At 46.0% G+C, this 26004-nt stretch overlaps 1 protein-coding gene across 1 annotated transcript in view; it reads left to right on the top strand.

Moving 5' to 3' along the window:
• The first annotated feature begins 5436 nt into the window (after nt 1-5436).
• LOC137435747 (copine-4-like) overlaps nt 5437-26004 on the top strand; it is a 354102-nt gene continuing 333534 nt past the window's right edge. Inside the window, exons 1-3 of the mRNA XM_078785105.1 lie at nt 5437-5537; nt 6247-6433; nt 24032-24214. Coding sequence (XP_078641231.1) covers nt 5437-5537; nt 6247-6433; nt 24032-24214 — 471 coding nt within the window. The remainder of the gene's footprint in view (nt 5538-6246; nt 6434-24031; nt 24215-26004) is intronic.

Here is a 26004-nt window from a genome sequence, read left to right as displayed (position 1 = left end):
TTTAACTCCCTTTCTGCTTTTCTCTCCTCTGCTTTTTTCTCTTCTAACCTTTCCTGGAGTTCTCGTTCAACTCTCCTTTCCTCTGTTTTTCTTTCCTCGAGTACTCTTGCAGCTCTCCTTTCCTCTGCTTTTAACCTTTCCTGGAGTTCTCGTTCCTGTGCTGCTCTTCTTTCCTTGAGTTCTCTTTCAACCCTCTGTTCCTCTGCTTTTTTCTCTTCTTTTCTTTCCTCCTGTGCTGCTCTTTCCTTTTATGCTTTCCTTTCCTCTGCTTTTAACCTTTCCTGGCTCTGCAATTGCATCTCCAATTTCCAGAGCTCCACATTTTCTTGTTCATCGGGTAACCAATCCAAGGCTCCCTCTTCCCATGTTCCTTGTCCCACCAGAGATTCTATCACCAATCTCTGCATCTCTGCTTTCCTCATATTCGTTCGGACCTCCAAGCTAAAATGTCTGGCCAATACCAAGAGGTCCGATTTTAGTAACGCTCTGAACTGTGCCTCACTATGGGTTGCTGCAAACTTCTCTGCGTCAAACTCCATGGTGACTATTGTTAACACCTGTTAACCTTCACACAAGAAATTTAAAAAAAAAACAAATTTTATTTTTTTGGAAAATTTTTGGGAATGTTGGAAAAAGTACCAAATTTGGGAATTCTGGGAATGTTAGGGAATTCTTTCCCGGACTAAATTTAGGGAATTTTTATCCCGGACGAAGACCAAATTTCGAGCCCACGAGTCAATTGGACGAGCCCCCAATTTCTGTTACGTGTTCCTCCCCGACCTCCTGGTCTCGGTATACCTCCGAACCCTGAGAGGACCCACGGCAGAAAAATATATGATTTGGTGTCCGTAATCAACAGTGAAACCACACCAAGGATTATAAACGACCAGATGTTGTATTAAAAATCACACACAATAATAAAGGTACAACCAATAGCAATCAAAGTGCACTCAATATCTCTTAAGATGGTACCATCCTCTAAGGTAATCTCACTCACGGCGTTCCCAGTGAATGAAACAGAACACTCCTCAATGTCTCTATAAGTCAACGGGGACCCCGGCGAAGAGGCGATGAGGCGATGAAGGAGGTGTAGGCAAGGCGTGGACCGTCACATGGTCCAAACCAACAGCACACTGGCGGCGGACAGATGTTAAAAAAACAAGGCAATTTCACTTACATTTTCGGATTCAGCGTTCAATTCTATATAAGTGAGTGTATTTTGAGGCATGTGTGACTTCAAATAAAATTGTAAGCCAGAAAAAACGTTCGTTTCATTCCTTAGGGATACAACATGTAAAATTGGCCCAAACGTCAAAACAACACTCGCTCATTTTAAGTCGTACAAGCTAATGCGACCACTCATTCTTCTGGGAAGAATCCCGTGCACATGCTTGTCACACTTATAACTCACCTAAGTCTTTATAAGTTCATCAAATACTGACACCGCGATTGACATTCGCTGATGTAAATGTTGATATCTCTTCTGAGGTAAAAAAACAACAACAAAAAAAACAGTTTTAAAGCATTATATGTATCAAACGATACATTTTATGAAATGGGGAAACCTACTACACACTTTGGTGGTTTTAAAATGACAGAATATGTCTTTATTAGAAGAAAAAAAAAGAACATTGAAGACGACACTGCTAAAAAAATACACTGCTCTAATGCATAACCACGAGTTTAAACTACATTTACAACAAATATGAAAACTATTTTCATATCACAATGTTAAATATAGAATATATAGAAGATAATGTTTAAAAAAAATGAGCCCTATCTTCCAATGGTAAAAAAATCCTTCAAAAAATTCCTGGATCCGGAATAATATCCTGAGCTTCACCAAAAACTAATCAATTCTTCCTTATCCCAAGGGCAATCATCCCACCAACTTTCATCCAAATCCGTTCAGAACTTTTCCAGATATCTTGTTCACAAACACACGAACACACACACACACACGGACGGACACGATCGAATGCATTACTCCCTGGCGGGAGTAATTATATCTCAGAAACAGCTTGACCTATCGATGCTAAATTTTACAAATGTCATCTAACACCATTGCTGCATATCATTTGAAAATGATGACTTCGTAGGTCACGTGGTTTGGCTGCCATCTTGGATAGAAAAACGAACCTTATCCAATCAACACGAAACTTCACAAATATGATCCCCTACCCATACATATGCAGAGTGTACAGTTTTAAGGACATATGTCATGTGGTATGGCAGCCATATTACCTTGAAAGCCAATATTAAAAAAAATACCTTCTCTGAAACCGCTTCACCGATCGATGTGAAACCTGTCATGGCTGGTGAAAATGTGATAATTGAAAACAGCTGAAGGGATTTAAATCAAACGTGTATTTTTAGGACAGTAAATGAGGGCATCTACCCATTGTGTGACTATGCGGAGGCATATTGGCGACACAGTCGCATTGTTCTAGTTTTTAATGTGGTGAACAAACTTTAGTCACAACATACCAAATTTCATTTGTACCAAGTTTGATCACAATTCCATCAGCGGTTTCAGAGAAGTTGCAAGTGTTTACATACTGACGGATGGACGATGCGCCATCACATAAGTTCCCCGGAACCACGTTCCAGGTGAGCTAATGATGCATTAATTCGAAGTTATTGTTGTTGGAAGTGTCATGATAATGGTTTGCATTGAGTTTGGTTACATTTGAATACATGTTACTTTACTGTACTGTCACGATGCTGGGAAACAACAACACAACAACAACCGTAAGGGGGGTGGTTAAATCATATGGCTGATTAAACGAGCACCACAAGCGAAAGTTAGTGGTGACCCGTAATCACGCGGGTTTCTGTGTCTCTCGGTGTCGACGACGTGACATTTTGGGAGATTTTTTATTTGGATTTTGGGAGAAATTGGGAGGGGAGAGGGGAAGGGGAGAATATTTATAGGTTCATGTGCACGCGTTAATTTGACATCACGTGGTTATTTTCTAAAGTTCCATCATATCTCGAACATGCATATGAAATTATTAAATTATACATCGACCAATCATCATCATTTCATGTGCAGCACAAATGGCTACTTATTCGCATCACTGCTCGGAGCACAACTGTGCCGCTGATGCAGTGCCCCTGCAGGTGAGGGCAGGAATTTGTCATTTTTGTTCATCATACTGACGATAACTCACCTACTCTTTGTCTCTTTGCGAAGGACACCGTGGGATCTTTAACATTAACCAACTAATTACAGAAGAGGGGACACCCAGGTCCATCCAAGGGCTTGCGACACACCAAGATGGAAGTTTTATAGCTGGGTTGGGATTCGAACCTAGGATAGACAGCTCAGTGGAGAGTGTGTGCAGTGTATACCTATAAGTTATTCGGCCAGCTCTATATATGGATCAATGAAAGGTTTTGCTTTCTGTTCGACCGAAGCTTTCTGAATCGTGGAGAATACAAATCGTACGTACAAAGTTCCAGTACGCAGTAAATCTTTCATATTTCTGTACGTAATAAATAGATGGTCCTGGTGCTCATTGTGATCGTGGTTTTGACTTCTTTATGGGGTCACCATACACCAAGCAGCGCCCCAAGACTAGTATTGATGTGAACTTTGTGGCAAATCAAATTATCATTGCACACCCTTTGGTAAAGTCTTGTAGAGAAAGATCACTCCTTCGATTGATTAATTAATTTTGCTAAAGTTAATTATTCCATTTTATTTACTTATTTTGTCATGATGAGTAATTGCAGGTGAATAATTCCTATGATGAGTATTTTAAATTAATTTAAGCTCTCCGTCTCTTCTTCTTGTTTTACTTTCTCTTCTTTTTTTTAAACTTCTCTTTTTTCTTCCACTTCCTCTTGTTTACCTTTCTCTTCTTCTTGTTTTACTTTCTCTTCTTCTCGTTTTACTTTCTCTTCTTCTTGTTTTACTGTCTCTTCTTCTCGTTTTACTTTCTCTTCTTCTTGTTTTACTTTTCTCTTCTTCATGTTTTTCTTTCTCTTCTTCTCCTTTTATTTATCTTCTTCTTCTTGTTTTACTTTCTCTTATTGTAAGTGTTTTACTTTCTCTTATTGTAAGTGTTTTACTTTCTCTTCATCCTTTTCTTCTTCCTCAAAGCCTGGTGTTGGCTTAGCGGTTAGGGTGCTGGCTTGGGATCCGAGGATCCTGGGATAGAATCCTGGTCAATCACTGAATTAATGCCAGGGGGGGTTGACTCAGCCTGTCATCCTTCCGAGGTCGGCAAATTGAGTACCAGTTCACTGGTAATTCCCTGTGTGTCGCAAGAGGTGACTAACAGGTTTGGTGGTTGGTGGCAGGACGGGCATCCGGCCATAAAACATTGCTTCAAAAAGGGGCCCACGGTGCCCAAAAAGGCCAACCCCTGCTTGCAGGGAAAAATGGCCTCTAAAGGTGGTTTCTTTTCCTCTTACTCAACCTCTTTCACATCCTACTCTTCCATTTCCTCATCTTCGTGCAAAATTTATTTGCCCTTTCTGATTTTTACTATTTTGTCGTTACATTTATAGCTTAACTAACCGAATGCACCTGGCGTTGCCCGGGTTCTTTTTGAATGAATTTACTACTATAAGTCAGCTTTTACCCGCGGCCAGAGAAGATTGACGACTATAATTCAGCTCAGCTTTTAATTGCGAAATGGGCCCAGCCTGGCCGAGGCCGCCTCGAGCGGCCTCGCCATCTAGCCTATAACCTTCCCCGGGACCGTCCCGACATTTTTGGTTCTTTTTGAATGAATTTACTACTATAATTCAACTTTTAATCACGGCCATAGAAGATTGACTACGATAATTCAGCTCAGCTTTTAATTGCGAAATGGGCCAGGCCAGGCCGAGGTGGGCCTCAACTGGCCTCGCCACCTAGCCTATAACATTCCCAAGGCCCATCCAGACATTTTTGGTTCCTTTTGAATGAATTTACTACTATAATTCAGCTTTTACTCCCCGCCGTAGAAGATTGACTAATATATAATTCAGCTCAGCTTTTAATTGCGAAATGGGCCCAGCCCGGCCAATGTGGGCTTCGACCGGCCTTGCCACCTAGCCTATAACCTTCCCGGGGCCCGTCCTGACATTTTTTGTTGCAGAGGTTTCCTCCTATCTTTCACCGTTCAGGAGATTAGCTCGTGCAGACAAAGAAACAAAGAAACAAACAAAAACTTTCTTATATATATATATATAAAGATAAAATGTTTGGGCTTTTCTTCTCTATTTCATTCCCTATCTGTGCTTAAATTCTCACTCTACTTCTTCCTCTTTTTCCAGAATATTTTTTGTTTTGCCACCATTTTCTCAGTCTCATGATACTCTCAGCAGTGAAAATGGAAGAGACCATGATGTGGTGGTGGGTAACAGACTTGAAACCCTGTATAGGGAAGAGCATGATGCAATGGAGTCAGGAAGACAATTCTATGGGAGATAAAGAGCTTCATGAAGGAAGTAAGCAGTGAGTTTGGATTTGTGGAGCGTAATGAAGGAAAGGGTTTCTGTCAGAACATGTGTGACGGGGAGGGACAGGGGCTGGGGAAGAGGTGAGAGGGCAGAAGGAGCAAGACCAAAATAAATACCTAGTAAAACCTGCAAGCCCATCAACCTGCCTGCAGTGAGCACGAAGGAAAAACACAGGCCCTGTCACTCCATTTCCTGCAGGAGAGGAACCTACTACCGATTCAAATAAGTCTCTTGCTCTTCTTCCTCAATCCGAGCCCTCACCTAATATAGCAGTAATCAATTAGATTTGGTTAGGTTTTGGCAACCCAATATAATCATAAACCTCCTTCACTTTGGCAAATGGGAATCTTGATTTCGACAGGAGCAAATGTCTCTTTTACATGCGAAGTCGAGGCTCATGGAAGAGCTGGCATTTAATGCAGTTGAAGACTCATAGAAAAGGCTCATGGTAGAGCTGCTACCTTACCTCTTGTATTTAAGGGTTCATTTTCGTTGAATTTTTTCACATTTGAATTACCTTTCCACATGAATGATAAATCCATTGTTCTCTGCCTCTCAGTCCAAGCTGCCGTTTTCGTTGGCATGGATTTCTTTCATTCCGGTTAAGCATTTTGTCACGGTGAAGAGTTTATGAGAATGAAAATGCTCAAAATGGATTATTTTCTGTCTCCTTCATTTTTTTCACTTCTTTAGATTGCTGAGTTAATATTTTTGAACAGGCACTTTATTTTCCATCCGACTTGTAATCATTCTGATATTATTGCTCCAACCCCTGCTTTACCCTGCCAGCGGCCCCACAATGGGGGAGCCTGCTCCTCGAGCGCCGCCAGCCACGTTGGGGCTCGTGGCTGCGGCTCCGTGCCTATCGAAGGTGGAGTTGCGAGTTTCCTGCTGTGGACTGCTTGACCGAGACGCACTGTCCAAGTCGGATCCTTGTGTGGTGCTGTTGATGCAATCTTTTGGACAATGGATGGAGGTGCAAGTGGTTCTATTTTTTCAAATTATTCTCTTATGATAATATTAGGTCCTAATGCTTATAATTGTCATTTTTATACATTATTATTGTAGCTTTGTTTTTATTCTGATTTTATTATTGTTATCATTGTTTAAAATATCGATTGCTTTTCATGTTTCCATATATCGTAAATTTTTTGGAAAAAGAGAGAATATTGTGGAGTTGTGTGAAAATAGGCAAAAGTTTAAAAAAACGAACATATGGTTTAAATGGAATATTATGATTACAGAAGTGGATCTGTGGGACTGGGAGGAGGTGGGAGGAGTTGGAAGGTTTGGATGAACTCCCTCTCCAGGGGCAGATCCAGGATTTTTTGAAAGGAGGTGTGAGATCCAGAAATCAAGGAAATGGGTACATACTGTTACGGACACGGCTTAAGATGTTGCTTGACCGAGCGGAATGGCCGCCGTGTTCGCACAGTTTACCCGATTACCCCCAACTCACCCGATTCCACTCGAACGTTGGCCAAATCGCGCTACGCTAAATCAATGATGGAAAGGACACAACGACTGGGATAAATGAAACGACGCAAGGGGTACAGTTCTCAAGACCTCCGGAGGAGGATATAATTAGTGGTGGAGAAAAGGGGTAGATTACAAGGTAATGAGGTAAAGACACAGAAGAGATGGGCACTTAGTTACAGTCTTATCTTATCCCCGACAGACCACAGACAAACGGAACAAGACTGACTTACACAGGGATTGATGGCAGGGAACGACAGGCAGTCGATAGCACAAGGTGCACCTTGGCTCAGAGACAGGATAAAGCACGGTCCAGTCCAGAGATGCGGGGAGGTGTCACAGCGCTCGGAGGTGGCGTCCTTCTCTCTCCAAGCTCAGCGCGCATCTGACGTCACCTCCCTCTTCCTGCGCATGCTCCGCGGGGAGTCACACGCCCTCGGCTCGTTGGCTCCGCCCCAGATGGGATCGGTCCGCCGCTTCTATTGGGTGCGGGGGTTACCGGGCTCCACCCTTGACAAGGAGCTGACAGCGAGCCCCTACTTGGTAACCCCGTCGATCACATGTGCGATGGCGGCTCGTTGGAAAGGCCTGGCGCCCTCCCAACACCCCCCACCAACCAAGCCGGAGTGAGGACGCGCACTCCCCGCGCCGCCGCCGTTGTTGTTGTTGTTGTTGTTGCTGAACCGTGAGGAAGAGCTGCGGGGAGGTATTGGGAGGTCCTAAACTTCCTAACGGTGCCATACAATCACATTCTGGTGCAACGAAGAGTCAGAATTAATGGAAACGAGTCCTTAACTGACATAAACTAAGAATAACTAGCAAGATGTCCTATAGTTGTCTACGTGAGATGCGGTGGACCTGGATGCGACATTTAATGGGGGAAATAGGGGGAGGTCGGGTCTACAGAGTGTTGTTTACAGAAAATGGGACTAGGGAATGGGGGATTGGGGATAGTTGGGAAATATGGAGGAAATAGGGGAATATTTACAAGCGGATATGGATGGATGTAAATCCCATATCCGCAACATTGCACCCTTCTCTACCTCGGGGCGTCCCGACCCGATAAATTTTTACCTACTTTAGTGTGGCACTCAGATGTAGTTCCCTCTACTATTAACTCAACCCTGAGTGCGACAGTTTTACAGATGTTCGCAAATGAGTAAATATGTCCCCCTGCGACGTTGCACCCTTCTCCTAACAGAAACACACCCACAGGATAACCGAATCGCGGAAAGCATTCTCAAACTAAACATACAGCCGGTAGGGAGCATCATTTACACAAGACTGATATTTACACTACGATCCAGGACCTGTTCTTTGAGGAACACATGCAGATGTTATGCATAGAGAGAGCACGCATGCCAGCATCGATACACCAACCCACGAGTGCCCTGTGGCCCTACGGCCTTTAATAATGTGCAGAGCACCCCGTCCAAGCACCAAAAGCACCACCCCATTATGTACAGTCAGCACCATCCGGTGCAACAATAAAGTGTTCAATAAAAATGCACAATTAAGTGTCCATGGTCACCGGTGGTGTCGCAGCCGGCCGATGTTCTGACGCTGGTCTTGCCTTCATGGAGTGCACTTGGCCTTCTGGCTTCTTTAGGAATAAAGAAAGGCGCCAACCGCGTCCATTTCTAAATTGTGGCCGTCAGGGGGGCCAACTAAAAGTGGTTCACCTGTATGGCATAGGTGCCACGTTGACCCAGAGGTCCATCAACGGGTGGTGCTTGCCTGCAAAAGAACTGCGGTCCATTGTGGGCGGCCACAAAAATTGCGGTCCCTATGGTGTATCGATCCAGGCAGCAAGCAGCGAAAGTACAGGCCCACAACTGCGGAGCCAGCACCTCTCTCTCCTCTCTTTCCGCCCCAAAGCCAGATCCTCGGAGGTGGGAGACAAAAGAAGACAAGTGAGTAAGGTGGTAAGGGCGCAAAAGTGCATGCAATATAAGGTAATGCACACTGGGGGCACATGGGAAACAGGTGAGACAGGTACGTTCCTACCGTACGCCCCCCCCCCCACCAGGTAACCTACATTGCCCCTCCCTTACCCCTTACTGTATCCACAAAACACAACACTACCCATAAACATCTACTTTACACATCAACAAACGTCCCTACTGTCTTCCCCGTTCCTCCCATAAACCAAATTCGTCTTCTCCCCCTCCTAACCAATCAAATTTGCCATTTCCAACTCTCATCAAATTTGCCATCTCCAACTCAACATCAAAATTTGCCATCACCAATTCATCATCAGTCCCTCCTAGGGAGGGAGAGATGGAATCACCCCAATGTCTCATCCACGTCGTGATGCGTCTCACAAATCCACACAGCAATTCTCCTTTCCTGCAACACAGAACAAAGGAACACAGGTGTGGAGTCATCATCATCACCTCAGGTAAGTGGCTGCATATGGTGCGACAGGTTCATCAATCCTAACTATTTCCTAAATGACTTTAACAACTTTACATTACCCAGGGTCTTTCCCTGCCAATCCATTGGCCAACTTACACTATGGGTTCTAAAAACCAATTCCCATTGACCAAACTGTGGTGCTTCTCAATTTGGGGTCTCACTCCCCCGATTCATCACTCGGTGCCCTAGCACAATTTCGGTGGCTGGGTCGTGTGACGCTCCCAGCTGGTCCGCCCAACTGCACACCTCCACCACTGTTGTTGCCTACCGAGCTCACCTGCTCCTCACCCTAACCTAACTAACTGGGGAAGGCCCTCTCGCACTCTCACCCCCTCAGTGCCCTCTCTGGCATGGCCTGCCCGATCCACACCCGGGATCCTCAGGCACCCACTGACACTAACGGCTCCCAGAGCCCACCTGCGGCCTCACCTGGCCGACATCTAACAGTGGCGGAGTGCCCAACCATTCACACTCATACTAACAGGCCACACGACCAGCCAATTTCACCACACCAATGCACCCATCCACAATACCATTCTGCATCCGCACCACAAATGCCAATATCCAACCACAATTTACCTATACCTTCTAACTATTCTTTAAACTACCCTCCCCGGGTACTCGTGAAAAGGGGTCCACTCTTCCCCCATCCACACCTTCGCACCATGCACACCACTCCGTACCACTTACTCCAACTCTCTCCACACCACTCATTCTCCGCTCCATATATTCCACACACCTGTGCTTGCACACCTGTGCTCTCATACTTGGTGCCGCCTGCACCCTTCTCTCCCCCAAGCGCATTTGCGCTGATCCACAACACTCACTACTCATACACTGCTCCACACACCCGTCCAGTTCTCACACAGCATCATCTCATCTAACTACTCCCCTCTGAAACTTGCGCTTCCCAGTCGTCCCTTTAAACTATTGCGCTCCCTCGTCATTATCATCCCCTCTAATCTACCTGCGTCCCCACTACAGGTATCAGTCACTAACTAATCTTAACGTTACCTAATGTCATCTTCTAGGGCCCTACACACAATATCCTAACCCACCCGGGCTAGTTTCCACTGCCATACACCCCATAAGCTATAGCGCATTTGCCCCCCACTTGTGAGGGATGACAGAGTTGCCATCCCACCACATCGGGCATCTCCCACTACCAATTTTGCACATCAAATTTCAACAAATCAAAAATTTGCCAATCACTACCCATCATCTGCCAATCATTACTGCCAATCCTTTGCCAATCATCAAATTTTGTTTTTCTAATTTCGGGGCCAAAACACTATCCTCGTCATTACAGTCTACTTACTAATGCCTCTCGGTGCGCCAATTCACTTCTAAAGCTCGGCTTCGTACAGCCAAGCCATGAATGCGGGTTGTTTGGTGCCAGCGGCTGGATACGTCCCGCATTCGGTGCAGGGAAGGAGGTTTACCCGGGCCGAGGTCCCACGCACCACCCCGGCGTGGAGCGATCCAATGTCCCAATCTCGACCTGCCGGCACGTCTCAACAAAAAGTGGTCGCCATGACGACCCTTCCTATCGGGCTGCCCGCTCCGCCTAGTGGAGCACGGACGCGGCCGTTCAAAGCGAGGCCCAGCGTGGATCGCGTACGGCGGTCCTTTCGAACCCGCCGTGGCTCGGATCCCCGCTGGTTCTCGCGGCACGCGAAGCCCGGCACGCACCGAGGGCCCGATTCGGCTAAAAGTCGCTCTAACCGCTAACCCGGTTACCGTCGATGCCTCACCTGCATGCTTACACGCATACGCTACCCCTTTCTTGCTCATACCTCCAGCTGTTCCCATGCTCCTCATACCTTTCCTTACACACCTCGGTACACTCATTCCACTCACAGCCTTGGTCACACACCTGACCACCGAACACTTTGGCACACATTCGTTGTTCGCACACCTCACCAACACACAACTCTTCGCGCCCCTTCCTCGGTCACCTCCTCTGTGACAATCACAGGTGTGCTTTCACTCACACACCCAACCACGTGCCTCACGACCAACTCAAGTGTGCATTCCCACACACGCTCTACCATTCCAGGTGTGCTTCCTTTCTCACCTGTCACAACCAACTCATGCTCCGTGTCACTCTTACTACTCTCACCTCCACTCTTGACAGTGCACTCACCCTTACTCTCGACAGCGCACTCTTTCCTCATGCACCCGTCCGTTACACACCTTTCTCGCGCACACTCTCCCGTTACACCCTCTGTAACACTCACCACAGGTGGACACTCTTCCTTACTTTTGACAGCGCACTCTTTCCCCATGCACCTGTCCGTCACTCATCTTTCTCGCGCACACTCTCCCGTTACATCCTCTGTAACACTCACCACAGGCGTGCATTCTCCCTTTACATCCTCCGTAACACTCCTCACTACGCGCTTCCATGTGCTCCCTCGCACACGCGCTACGCCCGACTCACTCTCGACAGCACCCTCACTCCTTGGCACGCACTTTTTCCTCACACACCCCAGAGTCGGACTTTCTCGCACACCTCCTTTTTCGCACACCAGACCTGTCGCACACTTCACCAACGGCCTCTCACGAACACCCGGGTCCATCTCGACCCCCAAGCTCATTAAATCACCTGGCGCATCATACGCACGACCATATTGGTCACCACTTACACCGGGTCCTCCTTCTCTTCGCTTCTCCTCCATCACCTGCGAATCCCTCATCCGGTTAATGAGCACATCATCACGATCCGAACACAGACTTTGGACCAATTCTTTTACTTCCTCCTTTATCTCTTTCTTATCCTCTCTCCGTCACTTCTTAATTTCGCTCACCCCTTCTTCCACTTCTTCTAATTTCTGCTTCACCTCCTCCATCTCCTCGTGCGCCCCTTAAGTTCTTCCTCTAACTCCACCTTATTTTTTTCTATGTGCTCCCGCACCTCCCGCTCTTTAACCTCCATCACCTCTACCACCTTGTTCATTTTCCTCGTCAGGTCCTCATGTACCGTCTGACACTCTTTTTTAATTACCCCTACGTCCTTTTTCATCTCCTTCTGTGTCGATTTTAAACCCTCTATTACCGCTGTGTTCTTCTTTACCTGGTCCCCCAACTCCTTTTGTCCCACTGTCAGTTGTTCTACTCCCAGCGTCAACTCCTCTATACCACCTTGCAATTTTACAGTCCCCTTTCTCACCTCCTTCTCCATGCGCTCCTTACAGTGCCTCACCTCCTCGCGCACTCCTCCGACCTCCTCACTCACACGTCTTCTGATCTCTTCTCCCATCACTTGCATCTCCTGCCCAGATGCCACCCTCATCTGCTCCATTTCCTCCCTGTGAGCATCCAATTTAGTTTCTACCCCCATTCTGACCCCCTCTATCTGCTGCCCCATTTTTTTAACTTCCCTTTCCGCTTGGTCCCTCATGTCCCTCAATTTGCCTTCCATACTGTTTTCTAACCCCTCTAACCCCTTTTGCATCCCTTCCATTTGATTCTCTTGAGCGGCCATTCTGTTTTCTACCCCCGTTAACCCATGTTTCACCCCTTCTATTTGATTCTCTTGAGCGGCCATTCTGTTTTCTACCCCCATTAACCCATTCTTTACCTCTTTTATCCCATTGTCTAACGCCTCACCGGTACCCCTCGCTTCGTCCCTCATTACCCCTAATTGCTCACTCTGAGCCCTCATCTCGTCCTTCTGCAGGTTGAGGGACGCCTGCATTTGTACCATAAATTGCTCCATGAGGGCCTGCATTTGGGCCATCCCTCCCACTTGTGCGGCGGGTGCGGCCGCCGTAGCCATGTGCGAGGCGCCATTTTGCGCGCCCGCAACCTCGTGCGCGAGGACGCCATTTTGCGAACCTGCCGCCCTCACTGCTTCGCTCTCCTCTTGTCCCTCAATTTGGTCCTGGATCGACCCTGCCTCACTCTCCTCTACCGGAACCCAGCCGTCTTGATCTGCCATAGCGCGACTTTCAAAATTCGGGTTTTTATTTTAAAACAAAACAAATTTCACCGTTAATAATTTCGAGCGCGTGAAGCGCGCTTCGGGTCCAATCCCACTCCTGACACCAATTGTTACGGACACGGCTTAAGATGTTGCTTGACCGAGCGGAATGGCCGCCGTGTTCGCACAGTTTACCCGATTACCCCCAACTCACCCGATTCCACTCGAACGTTGGCCAAATCGCGCTACGCTAAATCAATGATGGAAAGGACACAACGACTGTGATAAATGAAACGACGCAAGGGGTACAGTTCTCAAGACCTCCGGAGGAGGCTATAATTAGTGGTGGAGAAAAGGGGTAGATTACAAGGTAATGAGGTAAAGACACAGAAGAGATGGGCACTTAGTTACAGTCTTATCTTATCCCCGACAGACCACAGACAAACGGAACAAGACTGAGTTACACAGGGATTGATGGCAGGGAAGGACAGGCTGTCGATAGCACAAGGTGCACCTTGGCTCAGGGACAGGATAAAGCGCGGTCCAGTCCAGAGATGCGGGGAGGTGTCACAGCGCTCGGAGGTGGCGTCCTTCTCTCTCCAAGCTCAGCGCGCATCTGACGTCACCTCCCTCTTCCTGCGCATGCTCCGCGGGGAGTCACACGCCCTCGGCTCGTTGGCTCCGCCCCAGATGGGATCGGTCCGCCGCTTCTATTGGGTGCGGGGGTTACCGGGCTCCGCCCTTGACGAGGAGCTGACAGCGAGCCCCTACTTGGTAACCCCGTCGAGCACATGTGCGATGGCGGCTCGTTGGAAAGGCCTGGTGCCCTCCCAACACCCCCCACCAACCAAGCCGGAGTGAGGACGCGCACTCCCCGCGCCGCCGCCGTTGTTGTTGTTGTTGTTGTTGCTGAACCGTGAGGAAGAGCTGCGGGGAGGTATTGGGAGGTCCTAAACTTCCTAACGGTGCCATACAATCACATTCTGGTGCAACGAAGAGTCAGAATTAATGGAAACGAGTCCTTAACTGACATAAACTAAGAATAACTAGCAAGATGTCCTATAGTTGTCTACGTGAGATGCGGTGGACCTGGATGCGACATTTAATGGGGGAAATAGGGGGAGGTCGGGTCTACAGAGTGTTGTTTACAGAAAATGGGACTAGGGAATGTAGTCCTTGAGCCAACCGGCCATATTTTGAAGTGAATGCTCCGGCGGGGGGAGTAATTCTCATTATGATTTTCCATTAGACCAATGTCTCAAGTGTCAGAAAAGGTGTGATGGACATCTGAGAACGGTAGCTTAGTGCCCGGATGGACGCCATCTTTGAAACCACCCAGCTCGAAAATGCCCATTTGGTGGGGTACATTGTTGCACGTGTATCTGGACTTCTATACTAGCTATCGATGTGCGGTTGACGACTAAATATACGTCCGATGTGTACCGTCTAAATAAAAAATAATATGAAGCATTTTGTTTTAGATTAATTATTATAAAAATCAATTATCGAAAAAAAATCATATATTTTTCAATATTTTATTATTAGACTTGTACTTTTTTTAGTGAAACAACACTGGTATGATTTTCCAAATTATGCATTGTGCTACACCGTTTATCTGTCTATAAAAATAACTCAAAAACTAAAACATATCATCCACCACGAGTGTACACAAAAAATATATGAAAAGGCATGCACTTTCCACAAACCGAAACTATGTCAGTTGGAATTTCCCGCCGATAATCAACCCACAGAACCCAGTGCCGAAAGTGACGTCAGTCTATTCTATATCTATATTCTATATTCTATATCTCAGTCTGAGATTTGTTGCGGTGACCTGATTAATTTCTGAGGGGGGGGGGGGGGGGGTGGGTGGCTTAAGAACTAAAAGTGAACATGTTAGATGGCGCCACATACAACTCTATTATAGAGTTGTATTGTGGCGCCATCTAACATGTTCACTGACTTGGATGAGTATGTCTATGTAAGCTGGCGAGCTTTTCGGATATCGGAGTAATCTAACGTCAGTCTTTTTGTTCTTTCAGCTGAGATGGCCGGTGTCAAGGCGAAACGGGCGAAGATTGAACCTGAGTCCGGAACGTGCATCCTGTGCAGCAAGAAGTCGCCACTCTCTGAACTAAGCAAGGCAGCGGGCAACAGTTCTTGGAAGACATTGTGTGACGCAGCCGCAGTTAGAAACTTTTATCCAATTCTAAAGCTAGTCCAAGAAGGCGCAGTTGAACTTCCTAATATTCCAATATTATACCATAGGGCTTGTAGATCAGACTTCACTCACAAAAACCACCTAGCTACTTTGACCAATGCAGCTAGAAGTTCTTCAGTTGATACTGGCGATGCGGTGCGACGGCGATCATCACGGGAAGAGACAGGATCAACTTCAACGGTCTACGATGATAAATGCATTTTTTGCCAGCGTGCTTCAAAATTCATAAAAGGCAGTCGTACCCGTGAAACAGTTGTCTTGGCTGTTGAACTTCGAGCAGAGAGGACAATAAGAGATGCTGCGACAGCTCGCAATGATGAGAGAGTTTTGGCATTGACTACACGAGATATGGTTGCAGCTGAGGCTCACTACCACTTCTCCTGCTATAGAAACTACACACGGCCCCAAAAACCTCAAGTAGAAACTGACATTGAAGATAATATCGAGAAAAAAGAAATGATACGATGTATATTCAATTTCATTCGCACTGACTTGTTCTTGAACCCGAGGATTGTTCCAATAGTTGATGTTGCAACAGATATCCTGTCTTCAGATACATTTTCAGTTGATGTTCGTGACTCCATCAAGAAGAATCTGCAGCGCACATTACAAAGAGAGTTTGGAGAATCGCTCATCTTCTTCAATGTGAAACACCGTGTATACTTGATGCCCGATAATCTGACAAAGCGAGAGATTGCTGCAGAGTGCGTAAACCTGAAAGCAGAAGTGAAAGCATTTGAACGAACGGACGGTGAAAGTAACATTGTGCGTGCAGCTACTTCACTGCGACACCAGATCAAAGATGCTCATTACAATGAACGTTGGCCGCCTCAGCCAGCAGAACTCACTTCAGATTACGTGAAGATACCAGATTCTCTTCGTGTATTTCTGCATACTTTGATTTGCGGGAGTGGGGGTAGCTCTGCGTGTGCCGACACACTGGTATGGTCGATGGCTCAAGATATCATCAATGCTGTACACCGGGGTACCATCAGAACATCGAAGCATGTCCTACTTCCGTGGGTCATGAAAACGCTCACCGGTAATACAGAGGTCATCAGAATATTGAATCAACTCGGGCACGGATGTTCGTACACAGTTCTGGAAGAAATTGAGACAGCGCTATGCATAGACAAATTAGCAAGTGTGGAGAAAGATACAGTACCACTTCCGTCACATGTGCACCCTTCGGTCCCGACTGTATTAGCATTCGATAACATCGACAGGCTAGAGGAATCGCTGAGTGGTGGCGGAACATCGCATCGCATCAACGGTATCATCGTCCAACCGAAGTCGCAGTCGTGTTTGCTGCCCCAACCTCCATCGGCAGTATCCAAAGCAGATAAGAAGCGATCTATCCCGTCATCCAGCGATTTAGTTCCAATATACAGCGGTGGGAAACGAGAGGGCCCACCTGCAATCAAGCCTGCAGATCTTTCTGACACTCTTGCAGGCGCAACATCCCTTGCGCAGCGCCGAAATCACGTATGGATTATGACTCGCATGCTGGAACCATGCGACCAGACAATCAGTTCGTGGACTGGTTTCAACATCATGACTAGAGATCGTGTTCAGGTGACGGAAGATGTAGTTGGCTACCTGCCGGACTATAAACGCGCCTGCCACAGATATGGCAACAGTGCAAGAAATCCTCAGAGAAGCTCTGAACATCATGTCATCACTTCAGCTTGAGCGTGAAAGGGTCAATGAAAAAAACGAACAAAGCTGCACTTGCGAAACACATGGAAGGTCTTGTGGAACCAGCCGAGAACGTTGACAAGCGAAGTGCAACAATAATTGATGCGATGGCTCTCATACAAAAGATGCATGGCGAGAACGACACGTTCGAAGAACTATCTGACCGCATCCTTGCTGCAGCGCTTCACGCTGGTCAAGGCAGTGGGCGCATCGATGTTGTCTTTGACACATACACAGAAGAATCCATCAAAGCAGCTGAGCGTGTGAACCGCGGTTCAAATGAAGGCATCAGTTTCAGCGAGATCAGACCCGCACACAAAATCATGAACTGGCGGCGTCTCCTTGCTTGCAGCCAGACAAAGGAGAAACTGGTTGTGTTTCTGGCGGAGTCGTGGAAACATGAAACAAATCGCGAAAAGCTAGGCAACAGAACACTGTATGTCACCTGTGGTGAAAAATGTCTGGTACTGACCCGCGATAGGTGGAAGTTGGTGCAAGCACTCGAATGTAGCCACGAGGAAGCAGACACGCGTATGTTTCTCCACGCAAAGCACGCCGCTACCCACTACAAGACGATCATCTTAGTGGCAGATGACACCGACGTTCTGATCATCAGTCTTCATCTCAGCAGAACCATCGATAGTCAGCTCTTCATCAGACGAGGAACAAAGGTTCGAGTCAGAATGATCGACGTTGGAAAGTTGGCTGCGGTATTGGGGTCTGGAGTTTGCAGTGCATTGCCAGGGCTTCATGCATGGAGCGGGTGTGGCACTGTGAGTGCTCTGGCTAGCCAAGGAAAGATAAAGGCTTTGAAGCTTGTGCAAGCGAATGAGCTGTATCTTCAAGCATTCACAGATCTGGGATCTTCGTGGAATGTACCAACAGACGTCTTCAATAGCATTCAGGCCTTCACGTGGCAGCTGTACGCCAAGAACACGAAGATCGTCGGTGTTAATTCGCTCCGTTATCACATGTTCTGTGCAAAGAAGGGCCAGATCGAATCTGGACAATTGCCGCCTTGTGAAGACTCCTTGATGCAGCATACGCTTAGGGCCAACTATCAGGCGGCTATCTGGCGACGCAGCCTTGAAAACCTACCAGACGTCCCAACACCATCAGCAGGACATGGTTGGGAACTCGATGATGGCGGTTCGCTCACAATCCGATGGATGGCGGGTCTACCAGCTCCAGATGTCGTCTTGAATCTCATCTCATGCACATGCAGAAGGACGTGTCGACCGTCAGATTGCTCCTGCATACTGAATGGGTTGAAGTGCACTGTTGTGTGTAAGCTGCAGGGATGCTCCAACATGGTGCAGGATGATGCTATCGTGGCTCAGGATGCCAATGACTCTGATGGCGACTCTGATGATTAACTTTGTGTGCACTGTATATTGTATAGCATATGTTGTTCTCTATTATAATGCAGGCCAAATTGCCTGAAAATCTTTATAGACAGATAAACGGTTTAGCAAAATGTATAATTTGGAAGATCATACCGGTGTTATTTGACTAAAACATGACATGTTCAATGATACCTCCGCTTGCTTATTCGGAATATACATCGTATGGTGTTAAAATCAGCTCCATACGTCTTTCCAAACTCTAGTAATGAATAATTAATATAATTGGCGGCCATTTTGAAATCCAAGATGGCCACCAAAGTGCAGATTTCCTATGTAACAATTTCCGCCTGCTTATTAGATATCGTATGGTGTTAAAATCCTCTCCGTACGACATTCCTAACTTGCGTTATCGTCAGAATAGATAATGCCAGTGGCGGCCTTAGTCATTTTATGCCTCTTTACATTTATTTGTTGTAAACTCGTGGTGGATGATATGTTTTAGTTTTTGAGTTATTTTTATAGACAGATAAACGGTGTAGCACAATGCATAATTTGGAAAATCATACCAGTGTTGTTTCACTAAAAAAAGTACAAGTCTAATAATAAAATATTGAAAAATATATGATTTTTTTTCGATAATTGATTTTTATAATAATTAATCTAAAACAAAATGCTTCATATTATTTTTTATTTAGACGGTACACATCGGACGTATATTTAGTCGTCAACCGCACATCGATAGCTAGTATAGAAGTCCAGATACACATGCAACAATGTACCCCACCAAATGGGCATTTTCGAGCTGGGTGGTTTCAAAGATGGCGTCCATCCGGGCACTAAGCTACCGTTCTCAGATGTGCATCACACCTTTTCTGACACTTGAGACATTGGTCTAATGGAAAATCATAATGAGAATTACTCCCCCCGCCGGAGCATTACTTTTGGTCTGGCTCAAGGACTAATGGGGGATTGGGGATAGTTGGGAAATATGGAGGAAATAGGGGAATATTTACAAGCGGATATGGATGGATGTAAATCCCATATCCGCACACAATACTCTCCCATATGCTGCGAATGTGAAACCACAAAGGGTGTGGTCCGGGCCCCAATTAAGGGCTCCAGAATCTTTGGGATTTTATATGTTCTCCGGTGCACTCTGAGCATCTACTGACCACATTGGCTACATGCTGGGATGGCAAAAATTCATTAGTTTTCATTATGAACTCAATTTTACTTGCTTTTTATTGTTAATTTTAACATGATTGAGTTGGAACGTGTAGCTTTGTCAACTTGAAGGGACACCAGTTACTCAACAATCCTTTTCAACAATTACTCTGAATGATGTTTTGATGTCTAGTGTGCATGCCTAGTGTGTGTCTAGTGTAAGCGATATGGCACAAAATCAAGTGTGATATGCAAATATGGGCCTCACCCAATCAATAAACTTTCCAACCCTGATTGCTCCTCATAGCACATCCTTCCTACTGGACTTGGTAATGACGATTTTTCCACCAAATGTAATCGATGAGTCTGCTGTACTTCCTCTGCCCAAATATATTCATTTGCTCATGTGCTTTTGAGAGTCAACATCTCTCTGGGTATAGTCAGAGAGCTGCCTCAGTGCCACTGAGTCTGGAAGATCACTCAGGCAGATTGGCAGGGACTGCAAGCAGCCATCTTTCTTCAGGACTGTTGTCCAATATGTACTACCCCTGACGTTAACTCAGCCTGGGAATTCTTCCACAGAAACTTGCTCTCTCTTATGCACAAATTAATCCTATGTCGTATTCAGTTATCCTACATTCTTCCCACTCATGGTACATTGAATCCTGTAGTGAGGCGGTTGCTCGACAACATATTGCCTTCTCTTCCTGGAAAGGTTACCTGACCGAACACATTCCACAAAGCCCACAAGTGTGTGTCCATTCACAGGAGAGTCAGAAAACAACATCTGTTTAACCTCAAGAATGAACTTTCAAACTTGTCTCTCTCCTCTAAAACGTGGTGATGCCTTATTAAGTCTGTCTCTGAAGTATTCTCCCCTTCCATCCCTTCCCTCTTCAATTGACATCACAGCCGACTTTGCTCGAGAAGGCCGAATGCCTCAATTCTTTTTTTTCTTCCAAATCTTGTGTCTGAAACCACATGCTGTCGGTACTCATCCTTCCCTGTCATACCCAACTGCACCTGGACTCTGTGTCTTTTGCACCTGAGAAGGTGGAGAAACTTCTGTCAACCCTCGAGCCTGACTCTGCTACTGGACCAGACGGCGTCAGATCATATGTCCTAAAATATCTGCTCTGCTGCGCTTGCACATCCTCTCTCTGCTCTTTTCACCCTGTCATTTGCCGTTGACATTTTCCATCTGCTTGGAAATCAGCCAACATCACTGCATTACATGAAAATGTACAAAAACTGATCCCCTTAACTATGGACCTATCAGCTTACTTCCAATCACAGAAAGGTCATGGAATCCATCATTGCAGTTGACATGAAATCCTTCCTTTTTTCCAACAACCTCATCTCAGATCACCAATTTGGTTCCAGACCAGGTCAATCCACCTTGGACTTGCTGCTCTTACTCACCCAAGAATATATGGAGGCCCTCAATGTTAGACATGAGATCAGTGCAGTCTCTGCAAACATATCCTGAATGCTCGATACAGTCTGGCATCCTGTCTTACTATCCAAACTCTGTGCTTATGGTGTCCAAGGCCAACTACACACAAGGACTACTGACATCGTCTACTCTCGCATTCAACATGAGTCTCTCAATCGAATCCTTTATGTATTCACCCCTGTTTGTCTTACTGTAAGCACGATTTCTCAAAACGTTATGGACTGATTCGGACGCAACTTGGTGGCAGATTGGGTGTATGACAAGGATGGATTGATTAGATGATGTTGAAGATCAGGATCAGGATCCGGATACTATCTAAATATATAAAAGAAAGTTTTTGTTTGTTTGTTTGTTTGTTTGTCTGCATGCGCTAATCTCCTGAACGGTGAAAGATAGGAGGAAACCTCTGAAACTAAAAATGTCGGGACGGGCCCCGGGAAGGTTATAGGCTAAGTGGCGAGGCCACTCGAGGCCGCCTCGGCTGGGCTGTTCCCATTTCGCAATTAAAAGCTGAGTTGAATTATCGTAATCAATCTTCTACGGCCACAAGCAAAAGCTGAATTATAGTAGTAAATTCATTCGAAAAGAACTAAAAATGTCGGGCCGGGGCCTGAGAAGGTTATAGGCTAGGTCGCGAGGCCTGTCGAGGCCGCCTCTGCCGGGCTGGGCCCATTTCGCAATTAAAAGCTGAGCTGAATTATAGTAGTCAATCTTTTACGGCCACGAGTAAAAGCTGAATTATAGTAGTAAATTCATTCAAAAAGAACCCGGGCAACGCCGGGTGCTTTCGGCTAGTAACTTATAAGTGATTCTTCACAATTGGGAGATGGGACCAAAAACGGTATATATCACGATATCTCATAAAGTTATGACGGAGTATGACAAAACTTGGTGGATAAAACAAGCCAATTCGATTTTGGATTAGGTCCGAATACAGATCTGGCCTATCAGTGGGATACAAAACTTGAACTGTTCAGCCTGGTGGAAGTATGCGCTGTACCGAGTGCCGTACTAGTTTAGCCTGTGTGCAACTTGCTCATGCCATTGTGGCCTTCTCCACCTCCTCTTGATCTCATAATCACTTCTATTCTGCTGTTGATGTTTTCCCCTTTGCTATTTCCTTCCTCTTTATTCTGCTCTCGGCCCTCCCTGAGCCTCGATCATGTACGTATATATATGTATATATATATATATATATATATATATATATATATATATATATCTATCTATCTATATATTGTCGCGCGGACCCTTCCGGTTAATACCAGGGACCGCGGAGGACCAGAACGGCTTTAACGGAGGCGACGATCAATACGGATTGTGCTATCAAACGCGGGAAGAGAAGAAGGGAAGAGGAAGAAGCGGGAGCGCGTAACTGTGGAAGGGGAACAAACTCAAACGGACACAGGATTTGCAGGGAATGGAAAATAATACAAGGGTTTATTTGCAATAAGGATCGGGACAGGGAAACGCGATGATAAATCTAATAAACTAAATCCTATATTGGGATCCCACACACCTCACTTCAGAAACGAGACAGGGGCAAATGAATTAATAAAAGAACACGTTCAGCATGGGCTGGTGAATGTGGTGCGTCTTAACTGTCCGTCATCTTGCCCCCACGCGGCTCCAAACTCCGGCGTGGAGGAACCCTCCATCCGCCTCGCACGCTTCGCTAGGCCCGAGGCAACGCCCTCTCCGTTCGCACACGAGGTCGCGCCCGTTCACAGCACCGAGCCTCACTCCTGCACCATGCAGATGGTGAACCAACGACCACCAGCACCTCTCATGACCAATAAGAAGTGCAAGAGCTTCAAGCACAGAGAGATATCGTGTAGCGCCGAGACAGCCAGAGAGGGACGTGCAACGCAAAAGGCAGGAGAGTGCAAGGGCTAGAGCTCGAGCTGCTGAAATGTCGTGCAACGCACTTTTATAACCTGGGCGGTGACGTCAGCCTTGGCGCGCCACCAACCAGTGCCTTCCACCGAACCTTCCAGCTCCTTCCCTCCAATCACACGTTCCCTGTGGCGTGGTCAGAGCTCGTGGTGTAGCTGACGGCGGCCACCCAGCGGTGCCCCGATCTGGCTTCTTCCAAAGTCGTTGTAAGGGAAGGGAATTTAATTGCTGTGTGTGCTAAAGGGCCTATCTAAGTGTTTATATGGGTATGCATTGCCATAAGGGACAAAGGTTTGATTACCAGGTGTGACACACAAGGGCTTTTATCTTTAATCCCTACAACTACCTAGCACACGAACATCCTGGTATGTTCATAGATATACTCCTTAACCGCCAAACCGGACTAAACACACAGAACTTATTACAGGGCAGATTCCTTATCGCGACTGACGAAGCATGTTACCTATTCAGATCTACCTGACTCTAGATATTTGTCTACCCCACCGACATAACAATATATATATATATACAGTATATAACATATTTTTGCTCTTTTGGAGATTTGGTCATGTTTTTTTAGTCCCCCTTAATGGGGGGGGGGGGGGGGGGAGGGGTTTCAGAACCCCATGGCACCCCTTAAATCCACCTATGCTCTGCTCCTTTTTTTATAATAGCATTGTATTTTGCAATGTTGTCGATTAATAATGAATTAATACTCAGTCCTGTACATTTATAAAATATTTCGGTGGAAAGAGCTCATTTTGAATGCTTTTAAGATGTGTAAATGGGTACATTGCAACCTTTTCTCCCCCATCTCCCACCACAAACACACATACAAATAATCTGTGCAAATGAATCCCCCACATCCCACCCACAGCCACCCTTTTCCCGAATCCCTTTTCTAAGCTCCTGGATCCACCGGTCCTGATTAATGTCAATGTCATGATATGCTGCATACGTCGTGTGTGTTACAGGTAGATCGGACAGAGGTAATGAAGAGTACATTACATCCTGTCTTTTCTAAAGTCTTCACAGTAGACTATTACTTTGAAGAGGTGCAGAAACTTCGATTTGAGGCGTATGACATCAGTGGCAGCAGTCGACATGGTGTTCGGGACGAGGACCTTTTGGGAGCTGCAGAGAGCACTCTCGGGCAGGTTGGTCCACAGTTATTATTCTCAGTCACCCAAAAGCAGATATTTTTATTCAGGTGTCGAGGCTCATGAATGAGTTACAAGGTAAAAGCCAAACATTATGTTGCAATACCAAACATTATGTTGTTACATTTGAACTCATGTATGATCTTCCTGATATATGACCTTATGTGCCAAAAGCAATTAGGAAATAGATGGGTGGTTTTCCATTATCTATCCATTGGTTGTCACACTTGGTGTCACCTTTTCTAAGCTCCTGGATCCACCGGTCCTGATTAATGTCAATGTCATGATATGCTGCATACGTCGTGTGTGTTACAGGTAGATCGGACAGAGGTAATGAAGAGTACATTACATCCTGTCTTTTCTAAAGTCTTCACAGTAGACTATTACTTTGAAGAGGTGCAGAAATTCAAATTCAAATTCAAAGAAATCAAATTCATTTTTTTTTTGGATACAGGATCGAGGCTCGTGAAAGAGCTAACATTTATCACACAAAAAAAATCAAACAGACACACAAAGTATATAATAAGGGGAGCGGTAGACAAGATGGGGAGAGAAGGGGAAGCACACAAACACAACATTTGAGAGCAGGGACATCGGGAGATCTTTGGGAGGGAGAGGGCTTGGGGGGAGGAGGCGTGGGAAGGGGGAGGGGGGTGGGAGAAGTATAAAACACAAGAATACTACAAGGACTTCCAGGAAATAAGTTGGTATTTCAAAAAAGTGGATCTGGGGTGAAATTAGCGGGGGTAGAAAAGATTAAGATTTTGGATGGGGAAAGATAAGAGATGGTGGTGAACAGCTGTTTAAAGACCAGGAGGGAGGGGTGGGATTGAAGGGAGTGAGGGAGTTTGTTCCAGAGGCGGGAGAAAAGAGGAATGAAGGAGTGAAGGTGAGCTGAGAGTCTTGATTTTGGCAGTTTAACCATAAGAGGGTTGCAGGCAGATCTTGTGCGACCTGTAGGAATATTTGGGGGACAGAGCACAGACAGAGCTGGGGGAGCTAGGTCGGAGAGGAGTCGGTAGAAGACAGAAAGACCACCAACCTGCCTGCGGTGAGTAAGTGCAAAGCACTCGGAGTTAGCTTCATCGCGGGAGATTCCAATGATTCTGAAAGCTTTGGTTTCAACAGCGTGAAGCCGGGCCAGGTGTGAGGCAGCAGCATCGGCCCAGAGGGGAGAACAGTATTCCATTGAGCTGTGGATGAAAGCCTTGTATGTGGTGAGGAGCTCAGGTGTGCCAAGGAAGGACTTCGCACGACAGAGGATGCCCAGTCGGCGACTGGCTTTGGAGGCCAGATTTGAAATGTGGTTTTCCCAGGAAAGTCTCGTGAAAGAGTTGGTCCATTATATATATATATATACAGTGTGTGTCTGTATATATATATATAATTATATATATATATATATATATATATATATATATATATATATATATATATATATTGTTATGTCTGGGGGGTAAAGCAATATCTAGAGCTAGGTAGATCTGTATAGGTAGGTATTTGACTGTCGCGATAGGGAATCTACATGTAATAAGTTCTTCATGTTTAGGCGTTTGTCGGGATAAGATGTATGATTGTGGATCTACCAGGAGATTCGAGTGTTAAGTAGTTAGGGATTAAAGATAACGCCCCTGTGAGTCCAACCTGGTCATCAAACCTTTGTCCATTATGGCACTGCAAACCACATAAACATTAGTTAGGACCTTTAGTACAACACGAAATGACGCCCTTCCCCCATGACATGACTTAGGAAGAAATCAGGCTGGAACACCGCCACAATGGGCCGC

The sequence above is a fragment of the Myxine glutinosa genome, chromosome 9 (assembly GCF_964187855.1).
Source record: "Myxine glutinosa chromosome 9, kmMyxGlut1.1, whole genome shotgun sequence".
Lineage (NCBI taxonomy): Eukaryota > Metazoa > Chordata > Myxini > Myxiniformes > Myxinidae > Myxine > Myxine glutinosa.
The sequence above is the reverse complement of the archived record's forward strand: the minus strand, read 5'-3'. Positions and strand labels throughout refer to the sequence as shown.